The sequence below is a fragment of the Neodiprion virginianus genome, chromosome 4 (genome assembly GCF_021901495.1).
Source record: "Neodiprion virginianus isolate iyNeoVirg1 chromosome 4, iyNeoVirg1.1, whole genome shotgun sequence".
In the NCBI taxonomy this organism is placed as follows: Eukaryota; Metazoa; Arthropoda; class Insecta; order Hymenoptera; family Diprionidae; genus Neodiprion; species Neodiprion virginianus.
In genome coordinates this window covers 16,974,722-16,999,179 of record NC_060880.1, presented here as the reverse complement: position 1 = coordinate 16,999,179, position 24,458 = coordinate 16,974,722, and the positions used below count along the sequence as shown (strand labels likewise).

The 24,458-nt window shown below is 35.9% G+C and overlaps 1 protein-coding gene across 1 annotated transcript in view; it reads left to right on the top strand.

Annotated features, from left to right (window-relative positions):
• LOC124302617 (lachesin-like) overlaps positions 1 to 22,828 on the top strand; it is a 29,733-nt gene extending 6,905 nt beyond the window's left edge. The window contains exons 2-9 of the mRNA XM_046758948.1: positions 3,863 to 3,981; positions 10,102 to 10,369; positions 11,585 to 11,755; positions 13,740 to 13,889; positions 16,195 to 16,333; positions 18,957 to 19,105; positions 20,107 to 20,166; positions 22,061 to 22,828. Of these exons, the coding sequence (XP_046614904.1) occupies positions 3,863 to 3,981; positions 10,102 to 10,369; positions 11,585 to 11,755; positions 13,740 to 13,889; positions 16,195 to 16,333; positions 18,957 to 19,105; positions 20,107 to 20,166; positions 22,061 to 22,182 (1,178 nt within the window). The 3' untranslated portion in view covers positions 22,183 to 22,828. The remainder of the gene's footprint in view (positions 1 to 3,862; positions 3,982 to 10,101; positions 10,370 to 11,584; positions 11,756 to 13,739; positions 13,890 to 16,194; positions 16,334 to 18,956; positions 19,106 to 20,106; positions 20,167 to 22,060) is intronic.
• Positions 22,829 to 24,458: the final 1,630 nt, after the last annotated feature.

Here is a 24,458-nt window from a genome sequence, read left to right as displayed (position 1 = left end):
ACAGACTGCATAAGCACTGTAATGGGTTTCATAAAAGTTTTAATGCGGTTGAATCCATCGTGGTGCAAACATCTTTCTATCGGTTGTTGGCCTGTTTAATTATTTGAGCTATTTGAAGCGACTTAATCAGTTGAAACGGTTTCCATTGCAGCAATATGGTAATAGATTTGAAGAACTGAATTGTGTACATAAAACTAGTTTCTAAGAAAAAAAAGCATTCCAGAATTCAAATCTATAAACAATTCGCAGAAATGTCAACCATTAGAAACCAGCAGATTCAAAAAATCGATAAAACAGCCGGATACGTAGTAGTCGATAATAAAGAAATAGTTGCTGTGAAATTGATTGTTAATGCTGAGAGAGAATATAAAATTGTGAGTACTCCTTCAAATATAAGCGAGATCTTGACATAAAAATTCATAAAATCGAGCATTTATCTGCCATTCAGAGATAGCTTTACTGTTATCCCGATACTATACCAGAGAATATAAATAGTGACATTTGCGTTAGTCAACACAAATGTAGTTTTCTTACGGGTATACACGGCAAAATAAAATTGCAAAAATCTGTTCACAACAACATATTAAACCTGTTTAATAAGCCTGTGATCACGAAATTGGTAAATCAGGAATATATAACATGATTTTAGTCGTTCATATGACTATTTCTGACAAAAGTATTTTTTTTTTCTCAACATTTCTTGTAAACCGTTATTAATAGATTATATGACGATGAATGGCGATATTTTTTAAAACTTGATTCATCTTTTAACCAAAAGAAACCGTATTTTCAATGCAATAATTCTATTTTAAACGTACGTATATATATATATATATATATATACGTAATCATTCTAAAAATGGCAGAACATGAAAAATAAGGCTCAAGAGTTCAAGTTCAAATTTGAATTTTTTTGCGAATTTTGTCAATCACTATGTGATAGATACCTACTTATAACATGTGTGTGCTTACGATTGTTGTTCATACTTAAGAAATTGATCCAAGAAATTCGAAAATCTGCTTGTTTCTGATTCATCCTACGTTCTAAAAAAAAATTACAATTTCAGAAATGTCAATAAAATTTAGCAATCAGGTGATATAAAAGTTTTTGGACCTGTGACAGTCATAAATATTACGGATTTCCTGTTGTTTACTGTGGTGTGTAGGCAAAACGATATTTCTAAATTAAAAATACATAATAATACAATTTTTCACGAATATTTCTCCAACAGAAAGTTTTTACTTACTGCAAAAAACAACGACGCACGTTACAAAAGACAGTATATCCGAAAAAGATGGCACGGTTTGGACCATTGGTAAAAATTCCACACGGCATTGTTACGAAAGAGAGTCAATGCCTTCAGATACTTCGGATGATACGTCAACAGATGATGAAAATCGTCCGTCAACCCGCAATTCGAACACCTCGAATTCACGACTGAATATCAACATATCCAATGCATCACCTGGCATCTTTTCTGCAAATATAAAATATCAGTTCGCCCTTCAGCTCACAGTTTGACGAGGTCGATACCTGAATATAATCTATCAAAGTCACAAACTATGCTCTCAACTTCGGTATGTGAAGTTTCACCTGTAATTGTATTCCGAAATCCAACGAGGACCTTCTACGAGCAAACTATACGATATCTGAAAGGTACCTATATAAGTTTTCCGTCAACCAGAATCAACTTATGCTGAGGAAAATCGTATCAAGGCAGAAAATAATTAAAGAGACGTTATACAACAGCCAGTGGTTTTTCCGACGTTACCGATTGATTCAATGGAAGAATTTGCAAATCTCGAAGAACTTCTGACGTCAAATGAGCATCGAATATGCTTGGTTAATAGTGCTAATACTTATGAAATGCACGGTTACCAAAACTCAGTGCGAATAGGAATATCATTTCAAATATTTAGTCTGTGTGAGCTCATTTTTCCAGACTCTAGAAATATATTTGATGTACAACGCGTCTCAGAGTACGAAGAGTTGTACCAGAAAATAAAACGCCGATACTTTTTATTCCACTTTCTGCAAAAATTGAGATTTTTTACAAAGTCCCGAGAAGATATGAGATAACGATTTTTCTCATTAAGATATAATAATTAATCATTATATAGTACATTTCTTTTATGTTTGATTTGTTGCCTTATCACACGTATATAGTACAATTTTTTATTTGTTCATATTTTCTTAAGTTTAGTAATAATTGTACTTCTATGCTCTTGTGAGTATAAGTATGTGTAATAGACTGTGTACAAATATTAGATCCCAGGCAGTTTTCACAACATTCACATCGCAAGCATATAAGAATATTTGCCTCAATAATAACAGACGAATTGGCATAAAATACTGCTGTTATGTCCCAGAGACATTGTTGAAGCAAATATTAATTAATTATTAATATAAAATATTCCTGCGATGTCAGTATTGTAATTGCTGACTTGGATGAAAATACCTAATAAATATCATCTTTCGCAAAAGTGTGTGATTTATCTTATTCAGTTGTCCTGCGTTTTTTCATGAGAAAACACAGGTACGTAAAATGAAAATAGGTAAATGAAATAGGTATGTATATAAAACGAGCAAAATCATTTGATGGATACAAGTTACGATTACTTGATTAGCTAAAAATACTCACGATAATAATGCAATTAGTTCGGTGACAAAATTTAACATTTTATAAAGTACGGTAAGTCTTGAGCAAAATCCATTGTTCTGCACGTTAAAGGTGGCGAATGGCGTTTATTATACATATTATATAAAAAATTATACTAAAAATATATTCTCAGTTTGGATATTATACGTTTATCGTAGCATTGTGATATTCGGTCAAGTGAATTCAATTATACGTATAAACATCGGTTACCGATGTCGTTTTACGTTAAATGCTTTCCAAAAACCCTAATTTTGATGATGAATATCCGAATCGTAATCATTCAAATTATTGATAAGCGTTGTTAAAAAAACCGAAATCAGGGCGGACAATTTTTAAGTAATATGCAAAGTCAACGTCCGAAGTAAACTTTTCCAAATTTTTGATTCCTTCGAGTCACACATTATTGTGCTGAGTCAACTTTTATAAAAAGATAATATTCGGTGGTTTTTGGGATAGCTGATTACGAATCTGAAATCAGATTTTGAAAATTCAAGATGGTGGATCCAATACAGTGGACAAGGATTTCAAATTTGATGAAATCCGGTCAAAAAACTCTACGCAGCGTTTTTCGGGGTCACTTGATTGGATTCGCCATACTGAATTTTCAAAATCTGATTTTAGATTCGTGATCAGCGACTTCAAAAACTCCTAGGCAGAATAATTTCTCTGGATTAGATCGAATTTCAAATTGTTGTCCACCGTATTGGATCCACCATATTGAATTTTAAAAATCCACTAGCTTTAAAATCGGATGCACAGGATGCACAGGACACAGGCTCACAAAAAACTCTAACCCGGCGTGTCAAATCGAGCACTTCAGTTTTATGCATGCGCAAACAGCGTTTTACCGCACTGTTTGGAAATGAGGCACTTTACGCACGCTCCAAAAGTTTTAAAAATCGAACTTTCCAAGCAGGTATTGGAAAAATACCCGCGTCTCTGACACAAGGCAGCCATTATTCTCAGCGTTTTGAATGAATTGAATAATTCTTAACATGAGGTGTTTACCAGATAGATCTGGACATGTTATTTTGCGTATTGCTACATCCACTCACTCCGCAATTGGTGCTCAATGCACGAAAGTGTTGATCATTTGACTTTGTATCGACTGATGGCAGAAATTTTGAGAGTCGAGGAATTGTCGTGATGATCCACTAATGAAAAACATGATTCATTTAGCAGAACTTTTCGTTCGATTGCAGTTACTCTTCCGCCATCCAACGTTGGACCCATGTTTGTTGCTCCAGTCGGCAATCAAACTGCACCGACTGGTCGTGATGCGACCTTCACTTGCAGTATACGCAACATTGACAAATATAAGGTAAGCGCAAATTAGTATAATGATTAACGATCCGAAGTAATTGTCGGTGAAGAAGAAGAGATGGCGTGAGAGGAACTCAAAATTATAGTCACTATTGTGACAACAATACCAATAGCCGAAAAAATGACTTAAAATGATTCGCTGTGTCATAAAAAGAAATAATAATTGTTTCACACGCTGCCTAAAATATTTGCCGTATTACTAAGATTAATACAGTATGTTAGGCAAAGTCAAAGGCCAGGCCATAAGTTAATCACAGATACAGCTGATATACGCAAGATCTACACTTTTCTACTTGTTTCGTTCTTCACAATTTCCTTGGATCCTCATTAATTGTTGTACGCTGCTCTGGCCTGTGAAGACCCAGATTACAAGCTAACATTGAAAAGATTTTGTCATGTTGTGACTAAAATGAAAGTTGACTAGATTGTAATATAATTGTGATAACTTGGAGCAGCGCTCTGTTGCAAGTATAAAAAAACTAAATGAAAAAAAAAAAAAAATATCGATTGATCGAAAGCCGAATGATACAAGTTTCGAAATGCAAGATTACGAAAATTCAAGTTACGATAGAGCAAAGATCTGAAAAATAAAGTTTCGGTGGAGTAAAATTCTTAAAATTATAACATACTAACGTAGTGATAGTTTACTCAACGAGTTGGTGTAAAAAATCAGAAGAACCGAAAATAAACATGAACAGGATTCCGAACGTAAAACTATCGAAAATCCAAAACACAGAAAGATCACAGAAGTAGAATTTCATCAAGCCAAAAATTTACGGAACTGAAAATCTTCGATCATTCTGAATTTCTATGTATCACATTTTTTAATTTTCTCATTTTTGCACTTTTGGAACTTTGAGCGTCAGCCTTCGGACCATTCGAAAGTTTAATGTTTTGTCAAGGTTTGATTTCTTTACTATGAGTTTCACCACAAAAAAATTCAAAACTTGGCGCTTTCGGAACTTCAACCCCGCCGCCTGTGTGGGCGAATAAGTGTGTTCAGCCAAGCTTATGCAGATATGGAATAAATTTTGAAAATTTTTCCAAATACTCTGGGTAATTTATTGTTGAAAGGGTTGAAACATTTAACTCACACTTATGAAATGAAAAACGAACCGTTTATTCACTAGATATCAGAAATTTAATGTTCACGAGTTATTTTATTGATTGGAACAAGAAAGTATAATGATCGAAATTCAAGTGTGATTCTATTTTAACGGATAAAGATTTTAATATAAAGTAGCTGGATAAACAAAAATGCTTGGAGTTTCTTGCAACAAGGACGATTGGATAATCGCGTTTTTATTCCTCAATAGTTTGGTTTAGTTTGTTGGATGTTCGAAGAGAAAAAGTCGGAGCGCCCAGTCGTCCGCGAAAAATTTTCAGTCGGCGAACGATGCCCAGAGAAAAACAGATACATCTAAATTGAAAACGAAAAGTCGTGTACCAAATTTTATAAAAATTAATGGAAAATTCTAAATTGTTTCGAACTTCAGGCTATCGTCGTTCCGTAACCGGAAGTCGACATATATTCAACAAAACTGTGTCTAATCTTCATTGGATTTTGATTTTTCACTTGAACTTTAATTGTTTTTAGTAGTAGAAGTGGTAGAAGTTTCAAAAAATTTTTGAAATTCTTCTACCAAATACTTTATGTATCACTAAAATTTCGTCGAAGTCGGTCAAGCCAGTCCTCTTTAAGTTAAGCCTGAACAAACTCTACTCAGGGAACCCTATTCAACCTTGCTACCTTTCTCGAATCCCGATATTTACTTGGTCCTCCTAAAATTCTTGTCATTTGAACCAATGCGCAAAACTTACCCCTAAACCAGTTCTTTTCAAATTTTCTTATTCTTCCTCAGGATCAAACTCTTGCAACAAGGGAAGTGGAAAAGTTACGCACACTCCGACTCTTCTTGAGAGGCTTATTTTAGTTCTAGGAACATCGTATTCCGAAGGAGATACCACTTGTTGCTGGAAAGGTTTTACTGTTGCACATGTGCAAAAGTTGGTGCGTGTTCGAAAATATCGCGAAAAATTTTTAAACAGTGGGTACATTTTAACGAACTATTGTTTAGTATGAAGCAAATTTTGCTTGAAAGCGGAAAAGAAAAATATAAATTTGAGAAGGTCGTGTATATATCGAGTGTGAATTAAAACCGTTGGCCGTCGATTTTCAAGAACGGACACCTGTATGTTAACTTGGGAATAAACGTTCTGAACTGATAAATAAACCGTTCGAACTAATTCAAAAGTGAAATACGCTGGATGTATTTATACGCGTTTAGAACCCTTAGCCTACCAGCGCATGAAAGAATGCGTTGGTTATAAAACACACGTGTATGCTGTTTCATTTATTATCTGACTGTGATGTTAGGTATGCAAGAAATAGTATGAATATGAGATTATTTATAATTCTATCAACATAGACTTAACCTTTTTAATCCAAAATTGACAAGCAAATATAAATTAAGACAATAAAAGAGAAAATATTGAATAGGTTGCATGGAATGTGTCAAGTCTCTAAAAAATTGCTATCAAACTTACAGTACGAGTATATACAAACATGATCTGCAGTTACTCAACAATTGCGCCGTTATTAAGTTAACTCGTGGAGAAATATTTCCAGTATCAATACGTTGATACTTAGAGCAGGAATACTTGAATTACAAAAAATGTGAAAGTAAAATTGAAACGCGACGCGATCAATGCTGTATACGTGTTTACACCTTGCGAATGATTCCCAAAGATTATTGAGGACCGAAGACGGTACATCAGTAAAATGTACCGTAAATTTTTACCAAATCATGCTGCACCTTCCACTTGAATATATCGTCCAGCACTAGCGCACCTGGAGTGAATTTGAAATCCCTGACCGTTTAGCTGTGCGATTTTGATCTAGCAGGTCGTGGAATTGAAAGATCCATTAATATCAACGATTTTTATTATGTCTTATAGGCATTGCCGATCATCAGGAAAATGCAATCGTCATGGGATTCTCGCAATTGGATTATTCGTCATAATATCTCATTGACAGTACACATTGTTATTGGTGATCAATCTGCTGCTTTTCGTTTCATTGATTGGTGGATATAACTCATCGTTTCTGTAAAACGTACGAGTTTTAATTACCGGTTGAAATATTTTATAACACTCCGTTACGATGCAATAAAGTTGATTAGGTAGTTTTGTAAAACATATTTGTCGCAATTATTCAGTGGCATTCTACTGCAATTACATAGCCTGTTCAACTTATTGAAAAGCTCGGATTTTACTCCGACGACCTAAAAAGACTCTACTCCCTGGATTTGTTTTAATTCCATTCGTACTAATATTATTGTTGCTTGAAGCAAATTACGTCTAACGGGAACAATACATAAATCTTTGCTTTGCACTCACCTTGATTTACTTGTATGTACCCATGTTGTGCGATGAGAAAACGAAGTCAGTCAGCACGAGCGACAGCGTATATCATGTTTGACATTTTTAGTATATGTATATTCCACATTGTCTTTCTCATGTGAAACACGATGCGAAACGTTGATGCAGTGAAACATCTCGTACGTGCCCACATAAGCTCAAATACCATCGGAACGTATAAATACACACCTTCCAGCACCTTTCAGATACCGGTTCGTTGTACGACGTTTTCAAGATTAATTTGCAATCTCTTTTCATTTGCCTGAAAGGTATTTAAAATGTAAGAAATTGTCATTTCTGCTTAACGCATCGCGGTTGTCGCGTGACAATGGTCCAGTATAAGTGATGTAACAATGAGACATCTGTGATATATCATAATCATATTAATTCTACGAAAAGCACGAGGACAGCATTCAGTAACGTGAATTAGAGAACATCCCGTGATGTCAATTTTATCTATCAAAACACTTAATTCGTGATGTTATACCGGTATAGATATAGATGAAAAACAAAAAAAAAAGCAACGCTCATAGACCAGTGTTACATAACATTTACACCAACAGAAGTATTAACCAGATTAATCAAAATGTGATATCATAGTATGACAAATGTAGCAAGTATGTTAGCTAGTTTTTTAAGGAAATTGGTGAGATTCATAGTTAAAACGAAGTATTGTAATATTGATTCATCGAGATACTACCAAGAATACATTACATTCAAACCTTGTTTTTTTTTTTTTACCCCAAGTGGTGCATTGATTTTTTCTTGGATATGGAGCTGTGAATGATATATGGCGAATCGTTGACGTTTCGAGCCAAGTGAGGACCCTATTCAAAAAGAAATTTATATTTCAACATCCATTTGTATAAATAGGAATTGTAATTAGAATAAACCTATCGTAATTCAGTTTTTTAACAACGACGAAGCCATGACCCTTTTTTCAGTAACATACCTTGAGTAGTAGAAAAAGTGTCGTACATATAGATTCTTGAAAGGAAAGCTCTATGGAAATACCAATCTTCCACTTGTCCACCAACAGGACGTTTCATCTAAAATTAATTACACAAAGATTTAGCGTGATCAGTATTGAATCAAATACCTATAGCAGAAAGATGATGGAGACCGCGAAGATTATTATCGGGAACGACTATAGCGTAAATAAACTAATCGTGAGTGAAGTCACATAGTAACCCGATCGATAACAAGGTAGATGAGACTCGGGCTACAGTAATGACTTAACTCGAGTCGAGTTATTTCTAGAGAAACATGCATATTTGAATTTCTTATAGTCTTTTTGATAAGTATACTAATTTATATCTATCAATTTCGAACAAACGAAATGTGTTAAAAAAATAACGGGAATTGTGTAACTTTGCGTGTTGTATTAGTCCGATTCACGCGATTTTTTTGTTGTTGTGTTGGTGAACTTGGCTGAAAGCTTCTATATTGACGATGAGATAGGCATATTGGATATTTAGTCGCTCGTTGCCTGTCACAAAAGTTACATGTGTTTTGGTAGGCACGGTGATTTCTAAAATAGAACAGAGAATTTTCGTTAAATCTTGCTATAAGAATTGAAGAAAATGCCGCACAGTTTTATAAATGTTAAATATTGCCTTTGGTGAGTCTGTTATAAGTAAAACAAGGGTTTACGAGTGATGTGAGCGTTCCCAAGATTCACGTAAGGACGTTGAAGATGATAAGCGCCCAGGATGCCCCAGCACATCACGAGCCGATTAAAACGTGGAAAATGTGAAAGAAACGCTTATGAATGATCGCCGAATCACAATCACCAAATAGCAATATTTAAAATTTGTGAAACTTTACAGCATTTGATACCATTCTTGTAGTAAAATTTAATACAAATTCTCTGGTCCATTTTCAAAGTGACCGATCCTATCAAAACACATGTAATTTTTTTGACAGCTGACAGTAAACTAAATATTCAATATGGCTACCACAGTACAGCAACTTTTCAGTCAAGTTTATCAGTACAACACGAAAAAATCAAGCAAATCGGACTAATTCAACTCGTAAAATAACAAAATTCACATTATTTGTTTAAATACTTCGTGCGATGCAATTGCGCTGTCACGTGTAATTGCACTCACACGTTGCGAAGTGTTCGTATCTTTTTCGCGCGTTTATATAACGTTTGCTTGTAGCGCTGTGTTTATTATAGCAGTGACTTGCATAAAGTTTGATTTTCTCTACAAATTGTCCAAAATTTTCAGATTTATTGCTCAATATTACGGTGATTAAGTATTATTCATTATATATGTGACACCTTTCATTGATTTTATGCGTTGAGTATTTGATAATTATTGTTCAATGTGATAACTGAATTATTAGAATTGAGTGAATGTATTAGCCATTACAAATAGTTAATAGAAATCTTACGATTCATCTCAATCAGCTGCGTTGGCCTTTGAATAATTAATTGTGTTCCTTTCAGGAGCAAAGAAAACGTGAATATAGATTTTCAAGCACATTTATCATTCAAATAAACTTCTTATCTGAGTCCTCTTCCTTGTCATCCCGATTCTTCCTTTATGTAAAAGCAGAGAACGAACCTAAATGCACGATCTTAAGATCGTGACTCTGTTAGTAATGAAGCAAATAGATCCACGAATATCTTGGTTAGACGTAAGTTGAGTTGGTAGATATAAAGTACATCTCAAGTAATGAAATGTTTCAGGTGGGCTGGCTACGTACTTCAGATCGTACAATACTTTCTGTTCACACACGAACAGTTACGCACAATGCGCGAATATCCGTTTCCTATGAAAGTGGTAGCGGCAATAGCGGCACAACCAATTTTGTGACGAACCAATCGTTAGAAGATACAAATATTGGTACTTGGCGACTCCACATACGTCATCTTAAGGAATCTGATAGAGATTGTTACATGTGTCAAATTAATACAAGTCCGATGAGATCGGAAGAAGGTTGTTTGGATATCCTGGGTAAGTGATTTTCATTATTGCATGTTGTACGCACAGAAGAATTAGGACTCAATAATCGATCAAAAATCGTAGATTGGTTCAAAGTTTCATACACCAATAATATGCAGCTTCTGGCTAATATTTAAAACTTACTTTGGCTTCGAACTTCATTGAAACTCGAAAAGAAACCTCAAAGCATCATATGTCAGTTGTACGTTACCCAAAATCCATTTACGGGGCCAAAATTGTCAACTTGTCTCATGTCTAAAAATGACTCTATAGTTTTTGATGAAATTTGGATGACCAAGAGTCCCTGTCAAACGAAAATGAAAAGACAATAAATCAGAATTGTCGTTAAGATGGACAAATAAATTAGGTAATGTATTGAATGTGATAGCACAACGCAGATCCAATTCTTTGTTATTTTATCAATAACCTAACTGTGAAAGAATCAGTCAAAACAGAATTTCCGTAAGATTCAGTCTTTGGAGAATAATCAAAATTTGACCAGCTGATTTCAAAAATGTTATAATGTGTGAGTGGTTGTCAGGAAATTTTGTCTTCACACTCCTTGTACACCCTCTCATCAGCTACTTTACCTGCTGTTTTGTATTGCACTGTTCCTCAAGCAGCTCTTTATTATTATCATATAAACAGTCCTTTTCCACACTTCGATTGTAGACCACGCATTCTGAATCTTCCGTATTTTACAAAATTCTTCTTAACCAATTTGTCTTTGATTCGTTTTCACTCACATGTCGGGGTACTCTTTTTGGAAGCTTCTAACGCAATCCCTGATTGCCCCTAGTGACATTGATACCAAAAGTAGGATTGTGCTCATGATTTTTGGACTGTAAGTGTCGTCGGACAGTTTTATATCCTCAAGGTTCCATTAACGGGTTAGGTTGTCTTTGGGTAGTTGATACCGGAGTCGGGGTATCTCTAGTTCGATCAGCTATAATTATTTTCCTTGATGGAATTTTCTCGTTCTCTTATATTCATACCGCCAACGTAACGACTGCCTCGGTTTCAGGTAAACATGTCGTACAGATGCACATTGAAAGCTCAACGATTTTGCTCTGACCGATCGCATCAAATAATATATGTGATGCATGCATTAGCAACTTACAAAAACTGTAATGTAAATGTGGTTGAAATTATTAGATTTAGGATTTGAGATGAGCTCACCCGCACTGAGATACATCATTAACTTCTTTTTATTCGTGTTCAATATAGTACCACCTGATATTGTCTATGGTGGTGAGACAAGTGCTGATCTAGCTGTCTCAGAGGGTGACAATGCTACCTTGACATGTCGCGCAACCGGTCGTCCAACTCCCAGGGTGTCATGGAGACGAGAAGATGGTGAACCTGTTCTAACGAGATCATCATCATCAACATCTTCAGGTATGTGGTCATTCATCTCATGTAACAATCTTCTTACTTTTATTTCGAAGCTGATTGGCCTACACGGCATACGTTGAACTGATACTACAAAAAGAAATGTAAATAACGAGAGGCAGTGAAGCAGCCACTGTGCAGTAAAAAATGATAGTTTAAACCTCATCCTCGAGATCACAAGGTATTTAAATACGAAGTTTCACGCCAAATAACACGATGAGGTATAAAGTTGAACAAATACACTCAATGTTTCTTGTTACAATGTATTAAAAATCTGTACTCAACTAATAGAGTGGACTATACATAAGAGATATGAAATTTAAAATTGAATGAGTCACCGGCATGAAGGGTTATGAAGGTGAAGCAATAAATCTCAGTATTCAAATATTTCTCCTTTGTTCATATTGTGCATAGAACATTACATTTGCAAGCGTAAAGTGTTAACAAGGTAAATGCGATCGAATGGACAACACGAGTGAAACGGTTATACATGTGTAACGTCAACGATCAATTCAGAATACGTGCGCGTGTCCGATAGCGGGACGACCGACTCATCAGCAGGCGGGAAAACCAAAAACTTCATGGGTTTATGCATAACCAAAACCGGAGTTAATCAGTAACTCAAAAATTACAGAAGAAGTTAGTGAATCGTATAATTTGATTATGGCACTCTTGATAAAGGTGAAAAATGTGTCGCATAAAAATACACAAATAATCTATTGCAAATGGTCTTTGTGCTTATGTCATGGATCAATCAGTAATAATTTATGGATAATATGTAATCATTCAAAATGAAATAATCTTCTTCAATTTATAAAAAAATGAACCATTGCGTGTAAAAGAAAAGAATCAAACTATAAATAATAGATCATTGTATTTTGTATGAATACTTGCGCAAAATTTCAGTTCAATAGGTCAATTAGACATCGAGTTATATTGGGTGCTACGCAGCTGTTTTCAAAAATACGCCAAACCGTGAATAGCTACCACATCATCGGTTAAAACCACTTTCGAATAAAACTTACAGGATTCGTGAATGAAAATACATCATTTCAAATGTTTACAATGATTTTCCATAAAAGAAAGAAAAAAAAAAAAAATCAACACTCAACAAAATTCTTAAAATTCACCACGCTTTTTATTATCCTGCTAAATGTATGTACCCCCTCTGAGACAGGCTGACAAGGAATTGTTTCAACACTATTGCATCTTCGTTAAGAACTTCTTCGTGAAAATTTTTTCAAAATGCTCTACCTTCAGCAAGGTACACGGAACTGCTTCTGTGGCGTTGCGTCGCTCAATATCCAGATACAAATACGATGTGGGTGATATGCGCCTTGACTTTTTGACGCCTGTTTTCGATCCGTAAAGTGTCACCTTATATGGGCTGACTTCGGAATGTCCATATAATGACTTTATAAGGCAGTTCCGATGTCAGACACATAAAGTGACACTTTACGGATCGAAAACAGGCGTCAAAAAGTGACTTTTTCATAAAATCATCGGAACTGCCTTATAAACTCTTTATACGACAGTTCCGATGCGCAGTTGAAAGTGCACATTGAAACAGATGTATAAAGATACTTTATACTTCAGTTCTGACTTCTGTTGCTCGGGCCCACGTTCAAATCTCAACTGGCTTTAAATTGACTTTTCATGTTTTACCGAAAAAATAAAGTATGAGGCTCGCCTGTAAACGGTTTTTGGCTCGAATAATAATTTCAGTACTTGGTTTCGGCTCGCCTTCAGCTCAACTTCAAATCGTACGTGAAATTATTATCTTCGCCTAAAAACACCTAGTTTACGGGCATGCCGCATAATCTACTGTCAGAATGAACAGTTTTCTAGTTGAGCTTTCATGGCCAAAATTAATCCCCGCAGGTCTACGTGAAGTAGTCGGCAGATAAAGATGATAGTATTCAGAAATAAACTTTTCAGTTACAAGATTATTCAGGAAATTTGTTTGAAACCACACTGTCCTACGTTGCAGGGGTGGCGAATCTAATAAGACACGATACGTTCAACGGATCAGTGTTGCAATTGCATCGGGTCGAAAGAAAGCAAATGGGAGCGTACCTCTGCATTGCGAGTAACGACGTTCCCCCAGCAGTAAGCAAACGGGTGACTTTGGCAGTTAATTGTGAGTATAAATTCTCCTTATATAAAATCGATATTATCGCTGAACAGACTCTGAAAGATTTGATGTAATGAATTACTGCGATTTTCGTATTATGGCAATATTTAATTTTAATTAAATTAATGCACTACATTGTTGTGATAAAATTTAAATAAGATTCGAAAGATTTAGACCATCTCTCAAATGGTACGCTACCAAATTCAGATAGAGATTTCAACGTCGTGGTATGCTATCTCAAATTGCAAACAATGAAAATGCAATCCGGCAAAAAACCATTTCATTTATAAAAATATCAATATAGTCTGCTTGGACCATAAGTAGCACATTAACCTGACAATAGACACGTATAAATAATTTATCACCACTTCTACCATAGAAATCAAAAAAAAAAAAAAATGTCTGACACGTTGTACTGTGTAGTAATATGAAAACATCATTCCAAGAGTTTGAGCATAGGGTCACGAGGATTACTTAACACCACTAGCAAAAGCTAGTCCAGTTTTTTCTCAAAACTTCAAATTGAATCGGATTTTTTTTGTAAAATGATCGTGCTATTTTTAGACGAGGGCTTTACTTAGCGATGGCTTAATAAATATCGTACCGACCTTGCACCTTTTTATTCTCTGTCATACGGTCTTTGAGATTAAATTTAGCAAATTATTCAATTGCTATTAATTCATATGATAATTAAACTTTCCCAGCTGACTGAAGCGCACTTTTTGACACATAAACGATCATATCACAAGAAATTTCAAATCGAACCGACGTCTTACGAAAAAATGAAATCAAATCTCGTAAATAGGCTTGAATTAGTAACCCCGCGTACGAATAACTTACAATTAGCTAGTGTAAGTCATGCAGCTAAGGAAGTGAAAGCCAATAAACCTTTGTTGTTCTGATCCTCTAATTGTGAATGTAGATCATTCGGGCCACGCCAACATGGCTTCCTGGTTTCTGACATACCTAAACATATACACTCAAGCGACCGTAGATATCTCGCACTTCCAAAATCAAACTTTCCAAGCATTTACTGGGAAATTTCGTTTCGCTACAACAAAGTAATCACAAGCGAATGATGTATGTACCTCAGCAAAAAAAAAAGTCGAGTAAACTCACATAAGGCTAATTTTTTCAGGCACTAGGATTCAGTCCTCTCAACGTACATATTTCTTGGATGCATTTTCATACTTATCATCACCAATTTCATATAATGATAAAGTTGAAGAAAAAAATTATGAGAATAATCTGATTTTGCATAAAAGCATTCACTACCTTCCGTTTACGAAGTTCACGCTTACTGCTCACTAAGAGGGTATCAGACCTCTGTATCATTGATTCTGCTCAAGCTTCTAGGGTTTTTTCATTGGCCTGAGATATGAGGCCTGTCATATTTAATTTTAATAAATAGATTTCTCTTGGGTCCAATCGAAATTGATTATATCGGCACTTTGATAAGTAAAACGTCACAATGAATGGAGCCTGTGGTATATTTTTGCGTTGAATATCAATTTCCGTTGTCCTCAATTCAAGTTTCGACGACGAGATTTCATAAATTCCAATACTAACGGATACCAAAGCATGATAAAATGCAAATTTTTAGCAAATTGATTTATCGTCAGTTAGCGAACAAATACCAGATAGGTAGAACTATTTATAGAACAGCTTTGCAATTGCAGCCAAAGAAACACCCTTTGAAGTGAAATCAACATCAGTTCTCTGGAGGTCCGATACTTTCCATGTCGGTCAAACAGAGGTATATTTTCAGAAATAGCAGAACTTACTTGGGCTGTTCGATTCAATCATCTCAACTGATCAAGATGGACCTATTTATTCAGCCAATGGTTCAACCAGTTGACTGACCAAAAATAGTTATTCGTTTACAATGGTTCAAACCCTATTGGTCAACCGGACAATTCATTTTTACATATATCCATTTTAAACCGATTCAAAAATTAACTGATTACACTGTCGAAACATTTTGAACGGCTAACCGGACTTGGCTGGTTAAACAGTTGAACTATTGGTTGATTAACCACGTTGGTCGATTGATCCGGTTAAACTGAACTACTTAGTAGCAGGCCTCAAATTTACCTTTGAGTACCTTTCTGTGGCGGAGAGTCCACTACCCTTTGAGGAATACTCGGGGTATGTAAAAGGTCTCACGTAGTCACAAGCTTTGCCACAAGGCGACATCAACTTGTCAAAATTTTCTAAATTACAAATTTATTTTGTTTTTTCACCAAAGTACGACAAATTTTTAAAACTGTTGTGTCTTCTGTTCCTTCTTTCAAATTCGGATATCGCACAGTCGCACCTGCAGTTAAAGTTCCAAATCAATTGCTTGGAGCACCATTGGGAACTGATGTTCAGCTAGAATGCTACGTGGAAGCGTTTCCGAACACGATAAATTATTGGCTGAAGCATCGCGGGGAAATGTTACTGGATGGGTGAGTACAATGAATTCGATACCAAAAGTTCGCAATTCAAGAAACCCGGTATATCATATAAATATAAATATAGCTGATGTTTGAAGTGGTTGGAGTAAAATGTAAAACTTTCCTCGAAAAAGTAATGCGTCACCTTGCAATCTCCAAGCTCTGTTATGCTATATTGTATCGATAAAAATATTGTCCAACAAGTTCGAAATAAACAGAACAGACTAGTAGTGCATAATTTGATCAGGGTAACCAATGGAAATGGTTCACTTATTGTCAATTGATTACCTGCCAGTCACGCCTCACACTGAATCGGTCAAAGCTGTTTATTCGGACAATCAGCCACAAGCTTAGCTGACGCGACTGGTTCAAACGGCCTACGAGGTTAATTAACTAGTAGCGTGGCCTGACGGTCAAGCTTATTCGACCATCCGAACTGGCCAATCATTAAAAGGTGACTAAGACAGCTCAATTCTTTAAAGATATAGATTTTCTGCTTCGTGTGTACATTGAAGTCTTGAGATTTTCTTCACATGTGAAAAAATGCCTCTAAAAATTTCATAAAAATGACAGTACTACCGGTAAAACAGTAATGGCGTGTCTATGCACTCTGCCGCGTTCCGCACTGGCAGTGTTACATATTTTGACCAATCAAACATTTGCTATCCATCGTCAAGTTTCAAGTACCTATTGTAAAATAGTGTATTCATTTTTTGAGTCCTTAGTCGTCTGGTTGGACTACTCCTGGCGTTTCACGACCCTTGAATAGCAAGCGAGCAAGGCCCCAAGTGTTACATCCACGTGCAGTGCCTTTAGAAATTTAGAGAAACGCATGTCACGATGGCCCTTCAAGAGAAACTCGCATTAGTCGACCTCGTCGTCGAAAGCAGAAAATTTCGGACAATGGTATATGTGGATGTGGCTTAAGATACCGCGGGAGAGGTTAGGAATAAAACTTCTAGCGGAAGGCCGGGCCCGACTTACCATTGCGGTCCCCGCTAAACTACCTTGGGTGTAGATTCGCCACGAGTTCGCGCTTCCGGATCTCGTTACCCCTTTCTCGGAGAAACATCTACGTTGGGTCCTCCACACTATCTCTACCCTCGTTTCCCCTCCTTAAAAGCTCCTGAAATATATTCGAACCCCCATTACTCACCTTTTCCTTCAATCCTCAACCCCAGTAGGTCCCCGGATGGAGTCTAGTGGTAAAACTTTTGAAAAAAAAGGAAATTTTCATAGGTATTCACGCCTTTCGCATATTTCACGTGAGATTTTTTCACCGAGACATTTTTGATTGGATCCCGATTTATTACTGGCCAAACTTTGGTGTCAAAATTGAATAACTTTTGCACGAAAATTCTGTTATATTAAATTCCTTTGGTTGCTGGTTATGCTGATTTTTGATACAAGACGCAGGACAAAAAGGGTGTCATTACATCATACGTAGCTGTTGAATATACTCACCAAGTACGTTGCTCTTGGAATTTTTTGATGTCACTACGCGTAACAGCGAGGTCCTACTTGACGATGTATCCTTGCTGAGAGATTCCACAATTGGCTACACCAATTTTGTGTGATTCGTTATTTATTTTCAAGTGTTTTCGATCCGCGAACTTTAATAACCACGTTGGTTTCACAATGCGTCAACCACCCCGGGTACAAACCTCAATCATGAGGTCTCGGGAAGACCAGCGCGAGATTTCCCAACCGGCTCTACCCGGTTCTGCTCTCGCATTTAATTACCCGATCACAATTACATTGGAAACACGATCCAACGTTATTTAATAATCAAATCGATCGGTATGAGCCTCGATTCGTCGAGTTGATAGCCTCACGTTCACACAGTTCACTGAATCACTCTCGCACACATAACGAGCCACTGTCAACAAAGACTCACGTGTTATCTCTTCCGAGTTTCAACTAATACTGATCCGATTTTGGATTCTTCTCCAAATTTTCGTCTCGCTCCCTCTCGCGGGAATTTTGAGAACTTGGGACTGTACTGTCTTGTTGACCACTCGCTGTAGTGAGCGCGAGATTAGTGTACTTGGTTTCATTCCCACACACATCGTAGTATTATAATACGTTCTGTCCCTTTACTAATATCCAGCTGATCTATAGCGTTCGTTCACCTCCTCGCCTTACCTTACCTCTCTGTTATTACACATGGTTTCAAGTAATGCTCGTCCAAACTGCAGTGCTAGTGCAGTACACTTCTTAATTTTTTATCACATTCTGAGGTTGAGATCGCGTTAAACATCGGATTATAACTTAATAATCACATGGGGCAATAATGGGTCTGTGCTAACGGTCGATTACGAAATTATAGTTCATAAGGCACTAGTTTCAGCTGTTGTTTTCTGTCTGTGTATCGGTACGTGTCGCCAACAATCATCTTTTCACTGCGGTATTTGTTTTTTCGAACCAGTATGGAATTACACATTTTTTGACTTATCGTACGGTTTCTTAGTCCAACTGAAACACCTTAGCCGTGTATTAAGATATGTGTTTGACACCGTCCAAAATTGAGCGCAACTGCATTAAATTTTCCAATACAACTCTGTCACTTCATACCGTTACTTGACTATCATCGTGAAACCGTACTAATATCGACTATTATTTTATCATTATACAGGCCGAAGTACAACATAAGAGAAGATCGATCCGGTTACAGAGTACTGATGTGGTTGCTCATCAGGGGGTTCACTCAGGAAGATGTTGGTACTTACAATTGTGTATCAACCAATAGCCTCGGTAAAGCCGAAGGCACTTTGAGACTTTATGGTAAGCTTCACAAAGAAACTTGACGAATTCTTTTTTTAGTAACCAGCCACAATCCTTCGTCCAATATGCACGTCTTGATAAAAAGTTTTTGTTTTTTTCCACCCAAAACTGAAATGTTTCAAACACTTGACTTGCCTTGTGAAATATTCTCCGCTCGCATCAATTCAGTCTATGATCACGTAGAATATTTACGTATGCCATCCGTCTTATTACTGATGTGGGTGAGTGTCGTGTTCGTTTATTTCGCTCCAGATTCGATAACAATAGAAATTTTTTGTACGTGGCTTAATTTTTGAATTAATCCATTTTTTCATTTATTTTTATATAATTGTTACCGCCGAAAACTTACCTTTTATCGTATCAACATAATTGCAAGCAAAAGCAAATTAACATAATTCCTAACTAGTCCCTTACAACTAATTCTTGGGCAAAACTCAATTCGTCTCTGTAGTCGAACTTTGCATGAAGAACACCTACGTTTTATGTCATGGGAGTTTCTATGTACAGATATTCGGTACAGTGACGTGTTCTCCTATCAGCCTAATTATAGCAGATTTATTCATGGAACATTCAGGAAAAAAAGTTCTCAATGGTGCAACGTTTAGAGTTATCTTCTGCCAGAAACATGTCGATGATATATTTACATGTGTCAATAACCAACAATTAACTACATTTGTGAATGTTTTCAATATTTTTTATCCGAAACTCCAATTCACGCATGAGTATAAATTAAAAACTCCATCAGCTTTCCAAATGTCCTTTTCTTTAACATGAACAATAAATGAAAATGTAACTGGTTCACGAAACTTATTTGGTCTGCATATTACTTTAATTTTTCCACCAAACACCCGATGGATTATGAAATCAGTGTGGCCATAGGACTGTTTGATAGAACTGTTGTTTCATATTAGGCAAATTTTCTGTTGTTAATCTAACTCTTATACTTCTACTTCTGATTGGATTTATGTATTTCGTACTTACATTTTTATTGTTTGTTTCAGAAATCAAGATATTTGTTGATATCGGTAGACGGGGCAACGATGAGATCGCGATCTATGGAGGTTAGTACTTATTTAAGAGTTAATCATTGGCCGGCTATTCGGAACCCGCTCAAGGTCGGGGACGCTGGATGACCCGATGTACCTTCTATAAATTTAATGACAATATTTAAAGGCAGAGAAAGAAAGATGGGGATAGCACTGTATTAACAGAAGTAATTTATTTTAATCTTACTTGGTCGAAAGCGGTTAGATAAATATTCCCCTTGACGGATTCTCCCTCGAGAACTCTTAAGTTGATGTTCAACTGTTTGTCATTAGGTTAAATGTTTTTGTTTGTTTTTGATTATAATCTGGAACAGGGAGCGCGATAATTAATTATCTGAATGCTGTATCGATACTTTCCTATTATCCTCGGTCATGGACGTTTGTATACTTTTTTAAACGAAGGATAATCAAATATTAACGCATTATGAACACTGTCACATAGCTGTTCAGTATAACGTTTTTAACTATGAACAAACTTCGAAAGCTGTCTGAAAGAGTTTTTTTTGGTTTATGAAGAAGAAGATTTTACTGGTAAATTTGTGTAATGCATGTACGTATAATACCAAAAATCACAATTACCTGATGATCAACTGATTTATAAGATAATTATTTTCAACAACTCATAATAAAATACGACCGAATGCGACTAGATTTTTCTATATATTTGTACACATATTGAAATAGAAAATTTCTGCATCTTCTTCATTATTTTCGCTGCGTAGTTCATTCGTTATTTTTCATTGTTCTCTGCGAGTTAGTAATGACCGTCAGCATAATTTCTGTTGCGGACTTGTATTTGAAATTGACAGACCCAATGCGTAAAATTATTTTTGCAGTTTGTAAAAATATCAATGTGAAGGTTTACAAAATTTGCATAAAATCACATTGGGCTCATCATCCTGACAATCAGAAAAAATGTTTTACATGAATATAAACTTGTTTAATGATTTATTTGAGATAATCGGAGTCCTGTCTCATTGCGCAAAGTAATGAAATTATAACATGACTTCCCAAATCTCATCTTAAGTAAAATTTATTCCCCGTCGTTAAAATATTAGTCACATAAAAATTAAAATAATGTTACTAGATATATTCTATGAAGCGCTAGACGTTATTTTTTCACTTTACTTAACCTGTCTTGCAGAGAAAATGAGGTGCAATATGAGAACCTTGGTTAAAAATAATAATTCTATCGAAATTCTATAATTTCTATTAATATTCCAAATGTGTTTGAATCATGAACATACTGGAAATTAATGACATAAATAAAAGCCATAAAACAATTTCGTCTCCAATAATAACTCCACATTATGAAAAGAAATTTCTTCTGACGGAAAATTATCATCTTCCACAATTTTCCTGTCCATGAAGGAAGGACATTGGAGAATTGCGAAAATTTGTTCCACAACAAGGCTAGATTATTCATTTCACTTTTATTTTCACTTCATATCAGGCGACCATGTCTGGAACGTATAAGAGCAGATGTTATTTGAAATATGAAACGTATACTCGCAAACGTTTGTATCTTTCGAACAAACTTTACGTATATATTATGTATTTTACACTATTATGTAGAAAGTAGGATCAAAGTGCAGAGATACCTGTAGAATATGTGTGGGGTTTGTTTAATCTGTTTATTTATAGTAAAATAAAAATACTCTCAGGTAGCAGGGATGAAATTCAAGATATAAATATCAGAGAAACGTGGGATAAGAATGAGAATGTCAGACCGATTTTTATACCCTACATTTCATGAATACGTGTAACGAAGTTGAAAATTTCGAAGTGGCTAAACATTACTGAAATACAAGACTGCATTTTTTATGTTTAGTTGCTGGGTGAGATTTTGTGGCATTGTCTAGCTCCGGATAATTTATTAATTTCTCATAATTTGTTCGATGTGTTTCAGGTTCAGCGGAAGCTGCGCGTGGCTCGGGTGCACTTCAAAGTGGATTGTGTTTGCGCACAGACTTTTCGCGTAGACTCAGCTTTGTGTTATGGTTCATATTACAAATGTTCAGGCGCTATTAAATGTGTACGTGGCATTGAAAACCGGAAACCGATAGTGAATCAACGGTGAACAATACATCACCTGATTGACAAGTGCCAAAATGACAATTGTTAATATAGTAATAGGAAAATACACGGACAAATGAATTGTCATGCCAAACAAAGACGTAGTTTTACAACGTCAAATTTAATAGTACAGCGTGAAGTGGAACGAACAAGATTAACGTTGATGTGAATCACTAGATCATCCAAATATTGTGTACAGAAATTTATGTGAACATCGACGTTCAACGGACTTACGTGAAAAAATGATAACTAAACATGTGAATGATGATTTACTAAATATACACAAGAACCCACCGTAACGGCAATATGATTCATAACTTTCGATTGTACAAATATTCTTGTTGAACGTGGCTTTAATAAACCAAATATGCACAGATCGGTTAACCAAACTATTACGTTATTGTAGTCGTACAGTACGGACTATGAATCATATTGTAATTTTGCAAGAAAATAAAAGAAAAAAAAAAACAAAACAAATATGAGAAGTATTATTTTAAGAATTTATTTTGAACTATGTACGTTTTTGAAAAGAAGCTATTCTACTCCTGAATCCTGGGAAATTAACTCTTTTGAAAATTCATTTCTGTAACGAATAAACGGAGAGAGGATTTTCTTTTACGACTTGATCAGTGGTTGTGTCACATAAATTTTACCCTGTTCAAACACTTGTCAAAATCCTGATTAATTTTTTTAATAATAGCAATAAGCAGATTGAGTGTAACGTACGACCGGCTTCGTTTGGAAAACAAAAGACGAAGATTTGTGAAGAGGCAGGCTCGCACTAATTTGTTGTACAAATTTTAGGAAATGGATCACATGGAAGTAGACGTATATTTTTAAATTCACAATCAGACAAGTGCGTATGGATTATCACAGTAAACGACAATAATATTATAAATTTTGTGAACAAATCACCTACTCGGACAACCCAGTCATCGCATTGTCGCATCAGCAGTTCATTGCCACGAGATTCAGATCACGAACCTCTCTTGCAGGTGAGTCCAAAGTTGATCTACACAAGTGAATCGACGAACTGGCAGCGTGGTTAAGTAATATCACACCAAAGGTGGGCAGAATGCTTATGTTAAATGCCCCCCTCAGCCAAGTTGAGTTTCATCGTGGCACACCGACCAAGTCAACCTGAAGGAAAACTCTTGAACAAATTCCAGTCTAAATCAAGAAAGCAACTGGCAATGACGAATGTTCTCAGAAGAAGGTATGCGCTTCGGTTTGTTTGTACTTTGCCACTAAAATAGACAGGGATCCGTTTTTTACCAGCCTGGTACAGGATCACAGAAACGTATTTCCACCAAGGTACCCGTTGACGGGCTACAAGGAAAATTGTTTGATATCCTCTTGGTGGCAGGCTTGTGAAAAGCAACGACTAGGTTGCGTAAAGACAGCCTTCCGAGTCACCTTTCCATCGAAACTCATCAAACTACCCTAGGATTGTTTTCGTGTTGTGTTATGGGATACCTGCCACATCTCTGTGAACTTTTGATTGATAATATTTTTATCTGTGAATCGTCTCTTCATATTTGAAATATTAATCTTAGCCATACGGTTTGAGGGCCGCTATTATCTGGGAAGCTCATCTCCGCAGTGACAATATAAAAATACTTGTTCCTGTGATTATGTACAATAGATAAACCTGTTAAGTACAAGAATTAATCTTTTCATATCGTCAATCCGGAGATGGTAAGCCTTTCTTGATAGTGGCTTTAGGTTTATAGTTGCCTAATTTATTAAATAAATAACGACGAGAATTCCACCCAATCCAAACTCCTGGCCATCAACCAAAACTACTCTACTGCTTGATGTCAGGATTCGTAGTAGAAAACCACCGCTAAAAATTAGTCCCAGGGGGCCAGCACTTGCTAGCATAATATGTCAGCATATGAGTTATCTCTAAAACAGAGCATAATTTCATAAACTTTGCAAAGTAGGTAGTGTTCTCAGAGAGATAGACACTGCTGAAGTTCAAAGAAAAGTTTATTCAATAGGTCGGATAATAACCATCCAAGCCGAATTGCACGAATAAAATAATCCATGTTCCAGTTCGCAGTAATCTCCCGTGCAAAAAATTTTCCGTCGTATGAAAATGTCTCTTGACCTGCATATTTATACCACCCAAATCTCACTACTCACCAATTTTAAGCATAGCTTCAGATCGCAAAGCATAGTTATTAAGATTTATCAAATTCAGTCAAAGAAAATTGTAATGTACATCA